General features: G+C 44.8%; 1 protein-coding gene across 2 annotated transcripts in view; it reads left to right on the top strand.

Moving 5' to 3' along the window:
- Window positions 1-22,287, top strand: part of PTPRB (protein tyrosine phosphatase receptor type B) — a 442,488-nt gene that overhangs the window by 391,152 nt on the left and 29,049 nt on the right. For both annotated transcript variants that reach the window (XM_069628245.1, XM_069628246.1), the window contains 2 exons: window positions 14,233-14,355; window positions 18,194-18,357. In XM_069628245.1, the coding sequence (XP_069484346.1) occupies window positions 14,233-14,355; window positions 18,194-18,357 (287 nt within the window). The remainder of the gene's footprint in view (window positions 1-14,232; window positions 14,356-18,193; window positions 18,358-22,287) is intronic.

Raw genomic sequence — 22,287 nt, 5'->3', positions numbered from 1 at the left:
TCCGGTCGCCTGCACATCCCTTGCACTAGCCAAGACATGGAAGTTGCTTGGAATAGCCCGCGCCTTCCATGGCAACCTTCCCCTCTGGAACTTCCTCCCGGGGGTTCCCCAGGTAGCACCATTTACTGTTCGTCGCTGGGCCGAAGCGGGCTATGAGCTGTTGCGGGATGTGTTTGACCAGGGCATATTCATTGAGTGGACTGATCTTCCCCTACCCTTGAGGAGTGACCGGAGTGTCTGGCTTCAATACTCGTCTCTCCGTATGACCCTTAAGCGTAATTATCCAACATTCCCGGCGTTACCACCAGACGATCCGGCCATTGAGGAACTCACTTCCCCCTCACCCATGAAAGGTAAAATCTCCAGGTTATACTCCATGCTGCAGTCTAGATCCTTCCCTGTATTTTCTAAGCTCAGGGGGTCTTGGGAGAGGGACCTGGGGGTGGAAATGTCAGACGACCGCTGGGCACATTTATGCGACCGCACTCACCGGGTGTCCTTTAATTCCCGATATAAACTCATCCAGTTAAAAGTGCTGCATAGGTTCCACTATACTCCGGTGAGATTGCATCGCATGTCCAGTGAGCATCCATCTAGTTGCCCTCGATGCGGGCATGATGACGCGGACTACATCCACATGATCTGGTCCTGCCCCCGCCTCTCACAGTTCTGGGGAGCTTTTTGCTCGACGGTATCTGCTATGCTTGATCGCCCCATTGATCCTTCCCCAGCATTGTGTCTCTTCCACGACCTCCCTGGCCTCCCTCGAAACTCCAAAAAACTGACTGGCCTCTGCATGCTCTTAGCGGTTCGATCCATCCTGCTCTGCTGGCTTCGCCCCTTTCCCCCCACACATGCCCAATGGCTAAAAGCGGTTACTTGGGCCTCTGACACCGAGGAAACTTGGTCTCACATGCAACCTACCCACTCCAAGCCTAGGGACATCTGGCTTAGGTTCCGCTCCTACTTGTCCGACCTTGACATGTCTCCGGTTGCTTCCCCTCCACCTGCTCCTTCTCACTAGTGTGGGAGCTCCTCCCATATTATTTTGCTCAGCCACCCCTCTCCGCATGTCGCTTGTAAGTCTGTTTTTGAATCATTTTGTGTACAATCTCCATATGAATGAACCATGAACTGTATTGTCAGTCTGTATCTGCTGGGCGCTGTTCGCCTGTTGTTTTGCTGCCACGCTGCCTAATAAAAAGAATTTAAAAAAAAAAAAGAATTGCACGAAGGTGAGTGCACCTACATGTACAGATTTGTGGTCCCTTCAAATCACTTTTCCCGCTCCGCTCAACAACTAGCATGGCCCTGGAGTGAGAGATGCTAGAGGTAAATTCTCCCACTTTCCACTAAAAATCAGCACAATCAGCAGAATTACAGCGGCAGTAATTCCGCCGGCGGCAATTCCACCAAAATGCCCCATAGAGTCGAACAGACTGTTACAAAATGGGGATTAACTCCACTATCGCCACTTGTAATCTGGCGGTAATTCCACCAGTCCAAGTGGCGGTATTGGCAATTACTTTGGGTGGTATACCAGCAGATTTACCGCCAGAATACCGCCCAACTTGTATTGAATATTGAGCCCCACTGATATAAAGTGACCGTCTTAAGTGGGTCTTTGCTGCCTGCTTTCTGACTCCTGTGCCATTTTTTCGGTAGAGTGCATGTGTTAAACCTTGAAAGTGCTGCCTTAGTGCCTTTTGCAGAAGTGTTAGTTTCTGCCTCATTGATCCAGGAAGTGATGACTTTCTGTAGGGAAGGTGGCACACCCAGCCAAAACCTCATTTAAAACTGCTGAGCGCACATCCTCTTACTTCGTAAAAAAGGATATAAAACATTTGTTTAGCTTCGCTCATAAACTTACAAACTGAGTTAGCAGAATATTGAAACAAAAAGTCTAGTGACACTGAGGCGGCGCAATAAAATGCAAGGGAGGCGGTGGGTTAAGAAAAGACATGGCCAATTTCTATTACAATCTAAGCCACAACCTGGACCGTTCATCCCCCAATGAATGGCAAAACTGCTCAGGCTAGGACCCACATTTAGAACTTGGCAGTTGGGCAGTGATCTAGACCTTGATATTGGTGCACTGAGTTATTCTTGTTCCATTAAATGGCAGAGGTAGTTTTTACTCGACTCAATGATATTCATTTAAAGAACAATTGGGATCAAACCTGTGACCTACAGATTAGGCATTCATTCCTTCACCCGGAACGCAACACAATTGGCTGTCTTTTAGGCCTTGGACCAAACCGGAGATCAGCAAGGAAAGCAATCCATGGTATCCTGACTCCAAAGCACCATGCCAGCTGGATTCAGTGTGTCTTGCTGTTTATGTGTCAGGATTGTCCTGATACTACACCTGCTAGCAATCACCCTCCCCGGCGAGGCCCCAGATCCTTCACCATGGCTTAGCCTGAGGCCTCTTGCTACACCCAGCTCTCCTGTCATGCCCACAGCCCGCCTTGGCTCAGCAGGCCATGACCTAATGCTGCCCTCGGGACGCATGAGACACCAGCTCCCAGTACCTTTCCATAGCTGTGTACTTTGGAGGTGCAGGGGATTCCACTTGCCCACAATCAGCCCGAGGACCCTTGGGTCGGAGCAGGTCAGGATAAAAAGAGTGCAAGCTCCTGATTATTCCTCCTGGAGCAGTGAGGCGGTCTTAGTACGCCATCATTTAAAACATTATTTTATTGCTTATAGCGTAAACCTAGCTGAAGAGCAGCAGAGCTCTTTACAACAGGAGGGAGCCAGAATTAGGCTTGGCATTTTTACAGTAATGCAGTACTGTTGGCGGGGGGGAGAGACAGATTTATTGTTCCCGAAGCAGGTATTGTTGAAAAAGCCACATTTTTGATGTTTTGCTGAACTGGAGGATGGTAAAGGCTTTTCGAGCTTTCCCCGGGATTAAGTTCCACATGGTCGGGGCGGTTCATAGTGATAATATCGAATACAAAAATGTCGAAAGTCCTTTTTTTGAAAAAATAATGTCGAAAAAAAAAAATCGAATTTCTTTTTCAATACGTTTTTCATTCGAAATGGGGGGGTTCTCCCCCAACTCCTCTTTTTTTTATTTATTTTTTTTAACCTTTTTTTTACTCGTGAAACCCCAAAAAAATATATAAATAAAAAAATAAAGAATTCGATTTTTTTTCGACTTTTTTTTAGAAATTATTGTCTTTCAACATTTTTTTTCCTCAATATTATGACTGACCACCGGTCGGGGCGTGGCAGGAGAAAGACTGCTTGTGAGTGTTCTTTTTGTGGGCCAGCTTTGACCTTTAAACATTGGCTAGCTATGTATGGATTGTCATGGGAAGGGAGGGTTACATTGCTGTGGTAGAGAAAGAATGGGCAGTTACTGGATCATGGTGGAATATTTGGGTTCTGTTGCCATGAATAAGAGTAATACATTGGATGAGGCTTTCACGTTGGGGCAGGTCCCTCGGAAGATCACCAGGATAGAAAAGAGTGGGCCATGAATTCTAGTGGGCAATGAGTAAGAGAAGGATTTGCCAGCACTAGCCGAAGCGACCATATAAAATCTTGCATTCTGAAAAGGGAAGAGGCACAAGGAGGGACCTGAGTAAAGGCAAAGAGGACACTAGCGAGCAATTATGTCCAGGATGGAAGAGATCCTACAGGTAGACATGAGGTTGAAGTAGAGAGTGGTTTGTTTTTAAAGGATCCGAGTCGATTTTATATATTAGTCTTGCTTGTCTGTACATTGAATGGTCTGAGGATATTAAACGTGTGAGTTCAGGCCGTTCTAACTAAATGCACCATTTTATCAACTCAGTTGCGGCTCGTGGTTTGCTGCACTGCTGCGGCACAACCAAATGAAGCCTCTAAGTGAATGGAAACAGCGAAGGCACCATAGCATACAAGAAACCCACTGCTTTCCATGATCAACTCTGCTATAATCAACCTTCTCTTTGTAACAGACTCACTGTGATCGGGTGCAAGGATTGAATTATTCAATGATATTGATTAATAACGTCTTCATCCCTTAGCACAACCGAGGAAATATGTTATTTTAACCTTTAACCCAGCACTCTGTCATAGGCACATGCACTCAAATTATGATTGTTTGGGAAATTGCGATAAACAACGTTCAAAGGAATTACCAATTCTTTAAGCTCTTCGAGACACATTATGTAGTGGTGCTGGTCCTGGGAGGACAGCTCAGTGGCAATGTGCTCGCCTTGGAAGCAAAACGACACAGAGTAACACAAGTTCGATCCCTGGGTCCGCGCTTAGAACCCTCTGGGTATTAAGTGCATTATAAATAACCAATTATGTCAAACTAAGGCAATCAGGAATGCTCATCCATAATGGTTGGATGGGTGGTGTCCTGCCACCCATTCTCTCATTATGGAGGACTCATTATCATGAAAAGCAGGCAGAGAGAAGCACACAGGGCATGGGGGGCTTCTGCCGCTGTCAGACCCCCAAGCTGATGTGCTACCCAGTGACTTTTTATCATGAAAACCTGTTCAACAATGCATGTACTGTAGCCACGAGCATCACAATACCGTGTTTTACAGGGCATTTTGGCCATATATTGTGGGTTCGGGCATAACAATAACATATTTTACAAGGCAATGCTAGCATGTACTATATGCACAGGCATCACAACAAAGTGTTTTACAGCGCAATGCTATTTATTGGGCACACAGGCACCGTGACAATGGCCCTCATTACGACCTTGGCGGAGAACCATGGTGCTATTAGCACCATGGTCCATGGCGCTAAGTTGCCAACTCCGCCATGGTGGTTGGCGGACTTACCGCCCCATTCCGACCTTGGCGGGGCGGTAAGTCCCCAATCCCCATTTACCCTTCCCCATTCCCATTTTTGCCCCATAGGGCATAATGGGAGTGGGGAAGGCGTTAATTACGCCACCGTAAATTACGGTGGCGTAATTAACAACAAGGTCCCGTAGCGCCATGGATTTTAACACCTGCTAAAAGCAGGTGTTAAATCCGCCATGGCGCTACGGGAACTCGTACTCAGGCGGTAAGGGTCGGCGAAGTTTACGCCGGCGTAAACCCCTTACCGCCTGGGTCGTAATGAGGGCCAATGTGTTTTACAGGATAATGCTGGCATAAATTGTGGGTGCAGACGTCATGACAAAGTGTTTTCCAGTGAAATTATGTCTTATGTTGTGAACAAAGAGTTAGTGAAAATGTGCTTTACTGTGCAATGATGGCATATATTATAGTCACAGGCATCAGCAAATTGTGCATTACAGTGACAATGCTGGCATCTATTGTGGGCACCGGCTTCATGAATGTGTGCATTAAAATGGCATTCCTGGAATACGTTGTGGCCCCAGGCATCATGAAAAGTGTATTACGCTGGCAATGCTAGCATAGACAGTGTGTACAGACATCATGAAATGTATTCAACAGTGGCAGTGCTGGAGCATACTGTGGGCAGTGGCATCATAACCATTCGCTTTATAGTCCCAATGCTGCTTTGGATTGTAGAATATAGGCACCCTGAAAATGTTTTATAAAATGTTCCTGTTAGTTTTGGAATCTTTGCGATTTTTTCATGTATTGCCCTACAGGACCGATTCTATACTGCAGGTATTTGTACCCAATTTGTCTGAAACTATGCAATAAAATGCAGCATTTCAACCCATTCTTTTAAAACATTTCTCTGTGAAAGAACCTTTCCATTCCTGGAACACCACGTACTTTGTATTTTGTTTATTTGTATAGCGCGCCAAACCCTCAGGTATCAGGGCGCATTAACCAGTTACATTTGTGCAAGATATGTAAAACAGGTTACAAGATAATTGTTTACTAAAAGTGACAAAAGTGACGTATAAGAAAATGATTTACGCACTTCCCTAAAATACGGAGGGGATAGCAAAGAGTGTTGCTTTACCTCAAGTGTATTTCCTAGAGCATCAGGACTTGGGAATTATTTGTCAATTAATGTATTGTTTCATTACAGGTTTATACGTACAGCGATGCACAGCGATCATGGCACAGCCAGTAGAGCGCTCGCTTTGACATCCGTGCAGAGCTTGCTAACGCAGGGTCAAACTCAGCCTTTCATCCTTCCGAGGTCGATAAATGAGCACCACACACCGTGGGTAATAATAAGCAGCGCTCAGATACCTGAGGGTTCGTAGCACTATATAGATGCAAAATTGAATTAAATTAAATTATGTCATGTATGCAAACATAGAGCTTTGCTACAGTACATTCTCTTCAATAAATATGTTTTGTTTTCCTATAGGATTGAGAATGCAATCTTGTTTGCTCAAACCTAATTAGCCTTTTCGGCAGCTGGGTACCCTAATGGTAAACCTTGGTTCTGAGATGCTTAAGACTCAGGGATGGGGGCTGGGCACAGAACCTGTTGACGCCCCCAGCCCCAAACCTCCCAGGATTAAGATATTTAGAGCCTGACTTGCAAAGCCTTTCCCATTGAAACAGCCTTTTGTAAATCACGCCCACAGACCTAATCTGTCCCATTTTTAAGACATATTTTTACTTCATATGTTACTGAATGGCTTACAGGTTTTTGGGAACTATGATAACTGTCCAAGAACTAGAATGTGGATTGTGCAGCTACATGGCACCATTGGGGTAGCTGAAGTAGCAATGTATACCCCTATGTTGCTGCTTGCTACCCGAGGTGGACGCTTTGCAACCCCTATGTTTTAACCAATCTGAACATCCCCAAGAAAAGAGTGGCATCAGAACCTGGAACAAGTCATTCAGAACAAAACCCCGGGATTGCAGCTAATCTATCTCACTACCTTATGGACAACATCTCAAGCATCCCCTGTTTACCTTGCCCACCTCATAGAATTGTGATGGTGTTCAATCAGAAGTGTGGGGTGTTCCAGTGTGGGTGGTATGAGAAGAGCATTACCCATACATGACTCCACCTGCGGATACGTGGAGAGATCTCTGTGCTTATCCCATCCTCACTCAGGTCCCTGATGCGCTCTTTCAGTCAGTGGTTTGGAATGGCTGCTACAGCTTTTAAGATAACTCATCTGGTCAAGCACTTGCTGTTGCGATCTGTGTTTGATCTGCAGGTTGCAGGTTTGAATACCGGCCTGCCCAACCCGATCCTTCATCCTTCTGAGGTCGATAAAAGAGTACCCTTTGCTATTGAGTAATATTAAATATATATAAACATTAACATTGAAATAATGTAACTTTCAAATTAATGCAACAATGTAAAACGTCATTAATGTGGTATTCCTGTAAAAATGATTTTTAAAATCAAACAGTGATCTATAATCAATATATTGAAATGCACTAATCCTAAGAAAACATTTCTGTTTTCTAGTATTTCCCTTTTCTAGGGAAGATTGTAGTTCTTCCTTAGTGACACCGTTCCTGAGTTATGTTGTAACAAAAACAATTGTCATTATATAAAGTACAAAGCACTTGTCAAAACAAAAAACATTTCCCAACACTTGATTCACTCTACAGATCTGTCAAATTACAGTATCCTTACTGGGTTTCTTCAGGGCAATTATACAATGAATCTACATATTGTTATCCTTCATATTAGTTGCATTGCATTCTAATATTCTGTGTATTTTAAATCGGTTTTAACTCAGTTCTCATCGTTCATAAACCACCAATTTGTCTGTACAGTGTAGGACATATCAATGTAAAAGCGCAGTTTTCCTTAGAAATCAGTGTCACGAGAATAAAACATGAATTATGTTTTACATTGTTGTGCATATTTGAACGTTCAATTTGTTTCAAAGAAATTGTTTGGGCTTATGCACTGGTAGGGGTGCATAAAATGCAGCACATTTCAGCAGCACACCTAACAAGATTTTGATGTAACTAAATACTTAATATAAGAAATGGCTCAGACAGGATATTGAGGTATTTCCTACTGTTTTCTGAAAGCACTATATAAATAGCAAACTACCATTCCCCACCGATTGCCTGTTCTAGCATTGTCTCCAATGGTGTAATATGACATCATTATAAGTTGGGCAGTGCAGTAAAATGCGGCAGTGATACGGTATATCGCAGCATCATCGCACCACCCAACTATGAGTTCGGCAGTAAGTTGGAGGATTCACCTCCAGCTACGAGCTGTAGGTAAATCTGCCACCTTTGGGCCAAATTTCGGTGGAATGGCCGCCGGCGAAATTACTGCGGTGATAATTCAACAAAAATCTCCCATGGAGCCGTACAGAGTCACATTAAATGGGGACTAACACCACCACCACCACTTGTAACTCAGTGGTAATACCGCCAGACCAAGTAACGGTAACAGTAGTACAGTTCAGTGGTATCTCAGCAGATTTACCGCTGAGATACCACTAAACTCCTAATGAGACCCAATATCCTTTCATTGACAGATGTGTGCATTTTCAGAGCTGAGGTGTCTGCCGGTGTTCCACAGTGATTACACATTATCTTAAAATAAAGCAGGGTGGAACGCTGAGAATGTGATGTCAAGCAGGGTGGAACGCTGAGAATGTGATGTCAAGCAGGGTGGAACGCTGAGAATGTGATGTCAAGCAGGGTGGAACGCTGAGAATGTGATGTCAAGGGATCATGGCTATATGGTCATATTTGACCCAATATGACGCTTGATTGCTCTGATGGGTTCACGTGGGTGAATGGACAGGATATGCTGAATGAGATGGAGGACTTGAGGAAGCTGTGCCCTGCTGGAGCAGGCAAGGTAGGCTTTGCCTTTGCGAGCCTCTATGCTGGCCCAAGCAAGGTGAACTCGGCCTTCATTATATCAGCAATCGGGGCTGCGCCAGACCGTTTAAAGGCCTTAACGTAGGTCTTCTTTGATGGCTAGCCCAATTCCCTCTTTTGTGATCTCCCATCTAACCCCCCACCCCCATATCCTGGGAGTCATCTGCTGAACTACAGACCAAAGGTGATGATGAGGAGGTTGGCAATAGACATAGCTTGAGTCAGAAATGACTGGGGAAAGGAGGGGCACAGGTGAACCCCACCTCCCAGAAAAGAGAGGCAGAGAAATAACCCAAGTACATTCTAATAGAAATAAACCTCGCTGCACCAGGACTTGGTTGAATGTCCACCCATATGCCCTCGGTGAATTGACAGCATTTTACTGCAGATGGGATGTAGATAGAGGGGCGGGGGGCTGGAGGTTCAGACATGGTGATGGGAGGCACTGGAACAGTGGGGTATGGAATTGCCCCGCAGGAGTGCCATGGTAAAATGCAGTGATAGTGATAGGCTCCAGGTTGCCAGATGGGGAAGGTCCCTGAGTCTGACATCATGCTCATGAAAAGCAGTGGGAAATGCTGCTGCAAGAACTTGGTTGAGATGATGACACTGGCATCTTCTGCCATCCTGCCTTCGTCATCCAGGCGGGCCACCAACAGCCAAGCTTCACCCCGGCTCATGCATATTCAGCTGCCGGCTGGCTCCACAACTCTGGCCAGAGGCCCACCCCAAATGGCCACCTCGCCTTTGAGAATCAGGGGATGCGTGCACTTGTGTTTTTGTGCAGTTTGCAGAGGATGCGTGAACCTCCCTTTTTCTTGATCTGACCTGGGCAGACGTGTGTGAATAGGGCTGACTGAAGTGGGGGAGGATACCGCGAGGTGCCTACAGTGTCAAAAAATGCCTTTTGCAGTATGAGGCACAGGGCTTCCTGCAAAACAAACCCGGGCAATCTCAAAAATGCATTTCACCCCTGCATGTGTCATCATATAATTGCATCCATCTCCAGATTCCATTCCTTGGTGATGCTTAAATAGAATGGATTTGCGGTGGCATTTGTGAATAGGCATGACAACAGGCCAGAAGAACGCCACTGAGCCACCATCTCTCTTCTGTGGCATTCTCTGGGGCTCTGCGTCCCCTGTCCAAGGGGCAGGGACCGTGCACAGCAGTACAACCCTTCTGTCAAGCGGTGCCAGTGCACATCCTGTTAATACCCCTGTAATTCTACCATTTCTGTTAGGAGGTTGCGTAAGAGAGTCTATAGTCAAACGCAGCAGATTGAAACGCGATCCAGTGTTGATCATTTCTCTAGAAGGCATCATTGTGCTGGTGGCAGACTGCACGCGGTGTCATTGGTAACTCTGCTTCCCGAGGTACGGTAGTATGCACGTGTACAGTTGCCAGGAGCTTCTCAGGAATCCACCCACTCATCAGACATTTTGAAACACCCTGAAGCTGCCTAAGAATCAAGCAAGTGGTCGGCCATTTTGGAACATGGCTGGGAGCAACCTTCTGGAGTTGTTGGGATTCACTGGAAAACATCATCTCATCTACTTCGTGTGCTGCAAACCATCAGGAAGCTGTGTTACACTGAGTATGATTGGCAAAAACAGTCCAAGTTCTGCGATCAAAAGGGTTACTTTCAGAGTAACAACTCCCAAGCGGGGGCTAGTGCCGAATTACCCCATTTCCACAATGGAAGACTGCATGTCACCATCTCGTATCTTAACTCTTTATTTATGTGAACATTTATAAAGCGCACGTAGCCCAGAGGCATCTAGGCGCTATTTCTTAAGAGATTGGTTACATATTTACATATAAGTTCACAGAGATGCATAACACAATCATGATTATATGCTAATTTAGGGACAGCTGTTGATAATGGATATCATGGCTCGATGCTGGCTATGCATAGTGTTAATCTTAGCAGCAGTGGGGGTGTCCACCAGGGGGCTGAGTGCTTTGTGAAGGGTCTAGCTTAAATAGTAAGGTTTTGAGCTTTTTTCTAAATGACCAGAGGGATCTATCATTTCTTAGTTGGGAGGGAGTTCCACCATCTAGCTGCTATTACCTGGCTGGGACACTGTATTTTGTGCTATCCATTTCGGTGGCTACGTTTCCTATGTTTTCATGCTCATACAATTGAAGTGGTATGAAAATAGCTCAGAGTCTCAAACTGTTGATTCCCAAACAGGGCAAACACTTCTGTGATTGTCAAACGTCTTTGAGAGAGGTCTGTTTTTGACAGACAGAATCGCCCCTAGTTACTCTTCCATATTCACCCCCTCGTCTTTCCCATTCTTACCTCCTATTAGTCCTATTCCCCCGTTCTCCTCTTCCTCTATGCCACCGTTATCCTCTTCCCCTGTGGTGCTTTAAAGTGGCCAATGGTGGGACCAAGCACTATACAAGAAAACTACAATGATACATGAATGCTAACTTTTAAAGTGAGAATGTCTTTAATTCATGGCATTCATCTGAGTTTTTTATTGTGATCGTTGCTGCTAGGAACAGTGCAGTTCTCGTCTAGAATGTACATACCCCTGGCTGGGCTTTTGCAGCAGATGAAATGTGTTCATACAGATGACAGTAGAGGTTCATGTGTCTTTTCTATTTGATCAATACAGGCATTTCCATGGTGTCCTTTGGACTGGATAAATGGGCATTAACACTGCCTTAGCCCAACTCCTTATCCCGTGGTAACACCTCTGGACTAAGTGGCAGTAAGTGTAAACAGGCTTAGTGGTCATTCCACAGAAAGCTCAGACTTACCACCATACTAGTAATGGGGGCCAGTGTGCCTATTGTTACTTTGCATAGGTTGGAATGTATGTATTCTTTTTCCTTTCTCAAAACGTATAAAAAGAAAAGGCAAGGCTTCATAGCAAATTCTAGCCACTACACACAGACAGAAAATACCATCTACTTTGATTGTTTTCGTTTTCAGATTTGGCTCATAGGCGGTGCTCTATTGAGGCATAAATATCGGAAGCGTGTGTAGATGAGAGGGAAATCATTGTGGAGGCAGAGCAAGTCTGTAGGCATCCTTTGGCTGCATAGTTGTCTCTAATGGGTGACATTGTATTGCCATCGTTAGCTGTGGCACATAGGTGTCTGTTTATTGCCACCTAACAAAGCTACATAGTTTTGACTCATAGGGGGTGCCTTGGCACCAACATTTGTTTTCGAGCATAAGTGGTACTTTGTCAACGCCTAGTGAGGATACATAGTTTTGGCTAGCAGATGTTTCCTAAGCAAACTGTAAAGGTACTTGTACCAGGGAGGTAAGTGGGTTTGGCGGGAATGCACGATGCTGCTGGTATGGGGCTCATGAATTTCAAATTGGCCAATGGGATGGAGCCGCATGACTCCCATGATCACAGCCACCGGCAAGTCTCTCAGCGCTGCACTCCCTCAAGCCGTGCTGAGAGCCCCGCCGCCCGCTCGCACCATTGAGTCTCACTGGGCCTTATCTAATTGATGCGGCCCAGGTGCCCAAGCATTTCCAAGCCCCTCCTCCTTACCTTAGTGTGGGGGAATGGCTCCACCCCTTGCTGCCAAAATCTTCTCTGGCCCGCACCTGGCAGACACAGCCCGGCTCTTTTCTAAGCCCGACTCTCCCTCCTCATCACATTGCTATGTGGTTGCTGGGAACTAGCCAGGTCCCAGATGTCACTCCAGGCAGATTGCCTTTTTTTAACCACCTTCATCACGGGGGACATGATGGCTTTATAGACCCAGCCCTCTAACCATACTTGGAGCTATGGGCCCATAAACCTCATTAAATGCCCTCTCTGTGGCATTTAATTCAGTCTTCAGGGGCCATAACTCCCGGAGCAGCCCTCGAGCTAGCTCTATAAAGCTCATCTATTGGATCTTACTCGGTTAGTGCCCAGATAAAATGTCCTAATTACAGTGTCGGTATTGGATGATCCTAACATGAGATAGGCTCTGCCCCAGCCTTATTGCACTTGCAGATGGAGTGACCTGTCGTGAAATCTCTTGATTCCTTCAGCCTAGCCCCTCTGCCTCACTCGCCTACGTGCAGCATCCATACCTTTGTACAAATCCTAGCTCTAAACCAGCTCTTATTTGTTGGATAAGTAGTTGAGTAGACCAATTCATCCAATGCAGGGATATGTGCTCGACCCGATGACACGGGCACAATCCTGGCAGGTCCACTCAGCCCTTCATCATTCTCAGGTGGATAAAATGTCTACGATTGACCACCTGGTTCAAAACAAACATCTGTTATTTGTTTACAGTGACAAGCTGACCCATTGGGCGAAGTACATTCTTCAATTACACTGGGTATGTTATGTTACAGTATTACAACATTTTTCCCAAATCCTGAGTTTTAAATCTGCTCTGAAATATTTGAGCTCATTGAAGCTTTGGATAATTTGGTGGTGGAAAATAGCACTACCACCAGCACTAACCTGAGCAGCCAGATTTAATGACAGCATTACCGCTGGTATATTGGGGTCTCACATAGATGTCTGGGCCTAATTCAAGCCCTAGCCATATTTTGTCGGTGAAAGCCTCTGCAATACACGCAAGCTTGTCCAGTCCCAAGCAGCCTTGACATATTGCAGGACAGGTAGATGAGAAAGGTACAAGGTTCGGCATCGGTTACTATGTTATTCCAATCTGTCATTGGAGGGCCAGAGCAAATTCTCATGAAATTGAAAGATTGTCATTGGCTGTCGTAGTTTCGGCTTTGGGCGGTATTAACATTTCATAAAGACTAAAATCATATGTTTCCATGCAAAATAAATTCCATGTATAATAACCTGGAGCAAAAATGAAGAGGTAAAAACATCAAAATGTACATTACAAAAAATGTAAATAGTAAAAAGGAAGTCATTTTTAATTAATGAAGTATAACAAAAATATCTACATTTTATTGTTTTCCCTTAAAGAAAGAGATATTCTGTCCAGATCTGTGTAGTTTTGTTTCAAACGGTATTTTTGGATATTTATTGATTACGCAGGGGCAAATCGCCCTATATTCCAGCTTTACTCAACAGTCAATCTTTGCACTTACCTATGTCACTTACCTATGTCTCTACGGGTGGGGGGGGGTGGGTTAGAATCGAGAGGAATTCCCCCAGTTTTCATAGCCCCCCTGCTGCCTTCCTCCTGCTCTAGACCGTGATACTTTTCAAGATAAGTATTTCCTTATGTTTTGTTGCCTTCTTCCTTCCTCTTCGCCTGCTCTAGACCTTGATACTCTTTGAAAGAATTTTTATTATTTTTATTTTGTTGTATTTTATTATCGTAAATTGAATATTAAAGCCATGTTAGTTCGATAATTTTTTGCCCAGTTATTTTCAGTAGCCTTTACCTTTACCACTTTCATTTAAGTATTATTCAGTATTCTTTTTTCACTGTGTAACAGAAACATATGTTGTCTATTTGTGTGCACTGTCCAAGGTATGGATCATCAATGTATGCCCTGTAAAATAAGCCATTTCATGCAGTGTCCATTTCCGTCTCCATCCAGGTAAAGTGTGACCATTACTGGCCCTTCGACCAGGACTCTCTGTATTACGGAGACCTGATCGTTCAGATGATGTCAGAGTCTGTGCTTCCAGAGTGGACCATCCGAGAGTTCAAAATTTGCAGTGTAAGCGCTTTCGTTGTTGTGTATTTTGCCCTTTGCATGTTCTGCAAGACTAAATCAGCAGGAATGATGGCCCCCTTCCCATACTGATTGCCCTGCGGTGCACCACTCCCACCTACACCAATGGAGGAGCAGTGGCTGGAGCTCTCCGGCGACTCAACCCTTGGATCGTTCTGCTGATGCTATTGGGATACAGAAAAAAATCCTTGTTGGTTAATCATGTCCGAAGAGAAAACTATCAGGAACAGAAAGCACATCATCCTTCATCTCTCTGATGGATTGCTCCCAATTTGAACTTAATTAATTGCATCATAAAATATGCATAGACTTTAGTGATAAGTGTGAAACATCCAACCACAGCCATCATAATGGGGATGATAATTTCAGATCTTTATTAAACAAATCAAAGCTCCATAAAGAGTGTAATGACATTGGCCTGTGTGCCTATACCATGGTACCGCTGGACACTGTGAAACAGAACATATCCACTCTTTTGATGAGAGCGGGGGATACAATGGTGAGAAGCAAGACAGAGAGAGTAAAGGGCATGGGCGGCACCAGCCTAGGACTTGGGAGTGTCTACGCCCTCCAACTTTTCGGCAGCAGGCATCACTTGGATCTGATGCCCAGCCTGTGGCTCAGATGGCGCGAGCCTGTCAAACCTCTCACTTCGTAGAGCAGTGTATTTACTTAGTTTACACTATCATTAACATGGCAGCATCAGCAAGCGTAAGGTGGCAGAGATCAAAAGCCTGTCCAGGCAATATCCCCTATGATGAAGCTAAATACTTAACTGCTGGACTCAGCTTTTTGATAGTCCACTGCACCATTTATTTGCATCTTTGTGAACCTAAATAGCCTCTGTATTTGGGTGAAAGATGCATCTAATGGGCCAAAGTAAGCTGAAATAGCTGTTCCTCCTGGACTCAAAGAAAGGGGGGTGCCAACTATGTAATAGGTTTAGTGGCCCGACTCACTACCAGCTTTCAAAACTGGCATTCAGCTCAACCCCTGTTAGAGAGAGGGAAGGAAAGAGGGAGGAAAATCCTGAAGTGGGAGAATAATTCTACAAGATGCGGAATGAGAGACGAGGAGTGAAAGATGGAGAAAAGTGAGTGGGAGAAATTGAGCAAAACCAAGTCATTGGGCCTCATTACAAAGTTGCCGTTTCGGAAACAAGGGTGCCGGTAAGCTCACCGGCACCCTGGTTTACGGACCGTCAAACTACAAGTCTGCCTGCCAGAGCGGCTGTGCCCGGCAGGTCTGACCCTGCCGGGCGCAGCAGCCACGGTAGGCAGACTTGTCATGGGAGCACGGCACCATTGCTAACGATGCCGGTGCTCCCGTGTCCCAACTCCCATAGAGTCCCATAGGACTCTATGGGATCGGGGATTAACAAATGTACCAGCGCCTGACTTCCCGGCTGCTAGACTTGTAATGGCCCAGTGGCACCGGGAAGTCAGGTGCCAGTAAATTATTACGGGTCCTGCAGCAACCCACCGGTAGCACCAGCAGGGTTACCGCGGGACTAGTAATGAGGCCCGTTGTTATGAATAAGGAGAGCGAGAGAAAGGCAGCAAGACAAATTGGACCTCATTATGAGTTCAGCGGCACTCTGGCAGTAAATCTGCTGGATAACCGTCCAACCGAATTACTGTTACCACCACTTGGTCTGGCAGATTTACTGGCAGATTACAAGTGGTGGTGGCTGTGCTAGTCCTCATTAATATGAAGTCCATACTCCATTGGGGATATTGGGGATTTTTCATCGGAAAGTGGGAGGATTTCTCTCCAACATAATGCTGGAGGTAAATCACCCATTCCAGTGCCAAACTCGTAGTATGGCAGTGGGGGGAATGTGGCAGTAATTCCGTTACCGCAACTTCTTTCCCACATCGCCATACTCGTAATAAGCACCAAAGTGTTAAAGGCAGGCAAGAATTTAAAGGAAAACAACACAGAGACGATGAGGGAGAGGAAGACAAGCAGAGAGAGAAAGAGAGAAGAAAGGCAAAAGATGTATAAGGAGCGAAAGCAGAAGGTGCGAAAGTCTTTTGCACGGATCGAAAAAAAGAGGCACAACGCAATGCGAGAGAAGCATAGGGGGCATAAATCGAGATTTATTTTATTGCCTTTTTCTCATGCATTTTGTTCATGGTTACTTTAGAAGGCCATGTTACCATTCCCATCTGTCTGCTATATTGGCTGAGTTAACCATTGTAGAAGACAAGGCGCGAAGTGGGCACTCCAGCGGGCATTGGACTCCTCAGGGGAGTGCTAAATGAAGGTAGACTCCAGGGAGGTCCAATTTCTGCGCTTCCCTCTCATATCTTTTTGTATGTCCTGTAAATGAGCACACACGGGAGATAAGAGAATATACTTATTTGCATAACACACGAGGATGGGGTGCCGGGAGAGAGAGAACGCAGAGAGCGATGAGTCGGACAGTGAGCGGCATGCTGAGACGGGCACAGAGAAGTGGGACAGCAAGAGAGGGGAGTGCATATAGGGTGAAATTGAGGCACATAGAGTTGCATGATGTATAAAAAGAGAGCCAGGGAACAGAGCGAGCAACAGCAGGAGAGAGAGAAGGAGACAAAGGAAAAGGCACATTATATATATGGAGGGAGAGAGACTGAAAGACAGAGAGAGGGAAGCAGACAGAGAGAAAATGTGGTCGTGGGAGAGATTATTGGCATGTGGGAGAGAGAATGGGAACATGGCAGAGAAAGCAGTGCCGGGTGGGGCATTAAATCCATCCGGGCACCAATGAAAAAGTGGCCAAAAGTCACACATTACAATTCATTACTATCCAGAACAGACTGTCAGAGTGCTCTCCAAGGGCTGCTTTTGGTGATATGTTGAAAATAATGCATTTGAAAACATATTTTCTTAGTAACATTGCTTAAAACTAGTGTGGTAACAAATGAAACTAACCCACTCTGGCCAAAAAAGTGGTACGTTCTGTCAACAAATCTGGCCTATCCTAGAATCCTGGGCAGACATTTCAGGTATTTCCCTGTTGTTTTATACACCAGTCCAAGCCTGAGGGAAAGAGGCAAACAAATAAAAGGATGACAGGAGAAAGAAGAGGCACATGAAGCATCCAAAAGAAGCAATGGGTGGGAGGGATGCTGTGTCTCCATCTTGCATTATCCTAATATAAGCGACCTATACAAAAATGGGAGGGGCCATAGAGCTGCAGAGATTAAGTCCTGAATGTGATGGTGTGAGTTGGAGCAAGAAAGTGAATGGGGGAAAAGGGAGCCTGATAAAATACACGGGGGAGAGAAATAGACGACAGACTAATATAGTAAAGACGGCAAGGTAGGGCAAAGATGAGAGAGAGAAATGCAGACAGAAGAAAGGGGAGATTAACAACAGTGGAGTTTTAAAGAGGAAATAGGTTATACAGTTTGACAAGGAGAATTACAAAAGATTGAGACAAAGAAACTTGGAGGAAGATAAACAGCTATGAAAGTTTGTGAAGTCAAGTACACTAAAACAACAAGAAAGAGAGAATGAAAAAAGGAAAACAAAATAAAAAAGGAAATAATGATTAAATAAAATTCCACATGATTGCTTTTTGACATGGACCGTAATGCTTGAATGAGTGACTGCCACACACTAGATATTTCCTAAGTACTTTGTTGTTCATTTATGTGGGTGTCAAGCACAAGCATATTGTATGTACAGCACTAATGGAATGCAAATATGGTGTCATTAATAATTTGTACACCCATCTCTTTTACTGTATATTATAGAAATGCATTCAATATGTACCCTTCCTTTTTGCTATGGCTAAGAGAAACTCTAATTATTGGGTCTTCTCTTTTTGCAGGAAGATCAGCTGGACTCCAGCCGGCTGGTCCGCCATTTTCACTACACCGTGTGGCCGGACCATGGCGTACCGGAAACGACCCAGTCCCTGATCCAATTTGTACGAACTGTCAGGGATTATATCAACAGGACTCCAGGCGCTGGGCCCGCTGTGGTGCACTGCAGGTACTGGCTACAAGGAAATGTCAAGAGCCGTGGGGGTCTCTGGGAAGAAGCACCGCCAGCTTTCTAAATGTCATGCAGGTTTCAGAAAGATGTGTGGCTCACATCACCCACCACTGCATCTTCACGTGCCTCAGACAGGTTGTGGAAATCTCGATATATTACCAATTAGAAGCGATCCCCCTGCACAGCGTGGACAATGCGAATGTCCAGAAAACGACACTCCATCGAAAGACCCCTTGACGGTCCCGATGGAGCACAGTTGTGGCTGGTCTGGCATTAACGAATATCAAAGGAATGAAGCATTGCAGTTAAAGGCCCCCACAATAAGATGCTCATTTTGATTAGGGCGGTAATTGGCAATGATAAATAGGCTGTTTGTCGTTAGTGCTTTCGCATTCACTTCGCTACACATACATTTTGTCACTTTTACTTCTCCATACCTTTACTTCTCCTGTCTTTCAGCTCCCCTAGCATTCACTTTATCAGGAAAGGGGGATGCCTACTTTACTCCCCGTTAATTGCTAACCCATATTCTTCCCCCTACATTCCCTTGACCCCCAATCCTAAACTCACAGCTAACCTTAACCACATTCGCTGCCACCTTGACGGTATTACCCAAGTTGCCCGTGACCGAATCGGCCGCGTCCGAATTGGCCCAAATTGTTTGCTGCCATTTTGCCCGAAAATATATGTGGGGGCTGGGTTTGGGGTTTCCCCCACATATATTTTTGGTCAAAACGGGCAGAAACAATTCGGCCAAATCGGCCATGTCCAATTAGAAACTAGTAATTCGTATACACTCACCTTGACAATCCGAAGACGCAGGCCAAGTAAAAGCAGAAAGAAGTGAACGCATGACTAAGTAAACGTCTGGCGAAGTTCATGTAGAGGGAGTAAATGTAGACGTTTTCTGGGCAAAGTAAAGGGGGATACCTGGTGGATAAAATGTGGAGCAAAGTGCGCAACCTCTTTTTCACGTTCCCTGACATTTTGGATGTATTTCCTGGAAGGAAGGCGCAGGGCCACAGAGCACAACATCTGATTTGCCTGTTTCCCCTGCTCCATGCCTGAAAGCCACCAGCATCGCCACCTGCATGTAATATGATGCAGGCAGAGAGGCTTCAATCCTTATGGATTCCCTGCTGCAATTACTGTAGATAGCAGGCAAAACCAATAGGGATGCGTTGTAATGCCCGCCGACATGCAGGTACACGGCGGCCAGTATTACCGCTTGTTTCTAGACAGGATGCAGGAAGGGCATAGCGCGGGACCCTGTGATCTCGTTAATTCCAGTACTTTCTTTGCAGTCTACCAGGAAAACGTGAAAATCCCAGGGACGCAGTCCTTTCCATGGGATTTCCATCACAAAATGAGCCCCTTGGTTTCAACTGGTTTCCAAGCTCTTACCCTTCATAGCAAAACAATGAACAACTGAAATGCAAAAGAGACGCAAAAGAAATGGAGAGTAGACTTATGGTGGGCCCGGGAGATCTTTCATCTGGTTGAAGTTATCATAACAAGTACACAACAATAATTGGCAAAGCAAGGATGCTTGTTTAGTGGGCATATGTGTGTGTGTTGGCCATTACAATATATTCAATTTATACCTATAACTATCCTCGGAGAAGCTATGTGTAATTTTAATTTCTGTGATTTTACTTTTGTTGCTGTTACAAATACATATCCCGTACAATAAGAAATATACAAATATATGTACAACTTTAATTTTCGCACATTACACCTGAATTACCTTTAATGTTAGAGTCCATTTTTGAAAGCAGGGGCAGGTAGCAGCCCTTGGTAATTGGATATGCTGCCAAGTGTTACATAGGGTACATTTTTAAATTATATTCGTTTGAAGATCGATATAACGCAACAATAGGACTGGAACTAACAGCTGTACAGCCCGGATATCAGGACTATAGCTTAGGGGCAGCCTGTTTGTGTTAAGCGTATATAAAAAATGTAAACATTGATGAAGGCATTGTTGTTAATGCTGGTTTATACTTCCAAGCAATGCCTCTGTATTTTGGGACAGTGTCTGTGTGTTGGGGTGCCCATGTTAGTGTGTTTTGGAGAGTCTGCATGAATGTGTGCGTGTCTACTTTAAGGACTGCTTGTATCCAGAGCTAAAGGCGAGCTCTAAACTATTGCCGTAGCTGATGTCTTCTTTTCTACAGTGCCTCCATCTTGTCCATGGCTTTCCACAACTCAACCGTGGCGCCCTAACCTTTTCCTCTTCACGCTTTGCTAGACACAGTTCAGCACCTGCCTGAACAGTTCAATGTCATCTTCCAGGAAGCCTCTTTAGAAATATATCCTGCACAGGGAGGTATGAAAGCGTGACATATTGTGCAACCGGTCTAGGAAGCCGCGTGCAGGGGTGGCAGTGAGACTTACTGTAAACACCCCTTTCATTCTTTAAAAGGTAACATTCTCTACTTGCATATATTTCCCCTCAAGATATGATATGCAATACATCTTATAATATGACATCTACACGACATATGAGGGTAATTCAGAAATATATTTGAAATTGATGGTCGATTTTAAAACAGGTCTCGTATGAAGTTATTATTTAATTTAGAAAAGTATACATATTTTGGTGCCCATGGACAGATAATATTATGATTTTCTTGCCATTGGTACAGGGTAACATTGGCACCATACCTCAAGAGCCCAAGACTGCTACCTGACTGCATGATAACTATTCCAAATATCCAGTTTTCTCCAGGATACTAACAATGTTACCTCTTTCAGTGCACGAGCAGACCATAGGAAGAAAGTGTATTCTTATTCTGCACCTGTTAAAAAGAGGAATCACTATTTGTGGGGCAACAATAGGGTCCCATCCCTTAATCTAAAATGGCCCTATCACAGACCTCAAAAACTAGCATTTATTCAGCCATTGGTTTCAATTGGTATCAGAAGACTGTGCTGGCTTCTTTTCTGTTCAAAACAGCATCCTCACCCAAGTAATAAGAGATGTTGTTCACCCAGAGGGAATGACAAGCGAGAGTCGCATTTTGATGCGGATGGCATATTGCATGAATGTTTTGCGGGTGTGACAGAAGACAATCTGTGTGGGCAGTATAGCCTGAGATTTTAGATTTTTAGTTATAAATGATGCAGGTCTGAGAGTGAGCTATTCTAATCATGCTCACTCTGGTAATGCTAGATGCCAAAAAGTATAGTATTAACATGTATCTCAGTTGTCACTATCTTCTGATGCACCCACAGAACTACCATGTTTTGGTAATGTGGCAGGCTCAAAGGTCATCTGTGCATGCAAGAGCACGGCCTGCTCGAACCAAAAGTTCAAACAACTAGGGGCTGACTTGTAACATATGTAATATTGATAAACATTATATAATTTTGTGACCCCAAGGTCTGGTGTCAGTTTGATTAGTAACTAAAAGCCATGTCACATTTTGAAACGGTGGCTACTGGGATCACACAGGTATACAGCCAGAAGCAATTGATGTCATATCATTGTCAGCTTGGTGGGCACTGACTCATTCGTTACAGGGCCTGGTGTGTATTCGAGTTGTTTGGGCAGGCTTTACCAAAGCAACAATTTGGCACCCAACCAGGAAACCCTCTCATTCATCCCCTTGAGAAGGCATGTCACCTTCTTCAAAGAACATAAACTCTCCTTCCTGAGGGGTTAGCAGCAAACCAGGGCTTTAAAGGCAGCCTTGTCAGTACAATGGGAAACTTACACCAGGGTGCTGATTACATGTAGGCAAATAGGAAAAAGGGGACAGAGTCAGAGCAGGCCAGGATAAAGCTGCAATCCACAGAGCGTTTCCACCATTTTGGATGTTCCTTTTCTCCCTCCACATTTCCTGCAGACAAGCACTCTTGGTATGACATCACAAGGGGAAACGATTCAGAAACAGTAGTCAGGATTGGGCATAGTTCAGAAGG

This window comes from Ambystoma mexicanum, chromosome 12 (assembly GCF_040938575.1).
Source record: "Ambystoma mexicanum isolate Mex_15411 chromosome 12, UKY_AmexF1_1, whole genome shotgun sequence".
NCBI classification, from domain to species: Eukaryota; Metazoa; Chordata; class Amphibia; order Caudata; family Ambystomatidae; genus Ambystoma; species Ambystoma mexicanum.
This window is presented reverse-complemented; position numbering and strand designations above follow the sequence as displayed.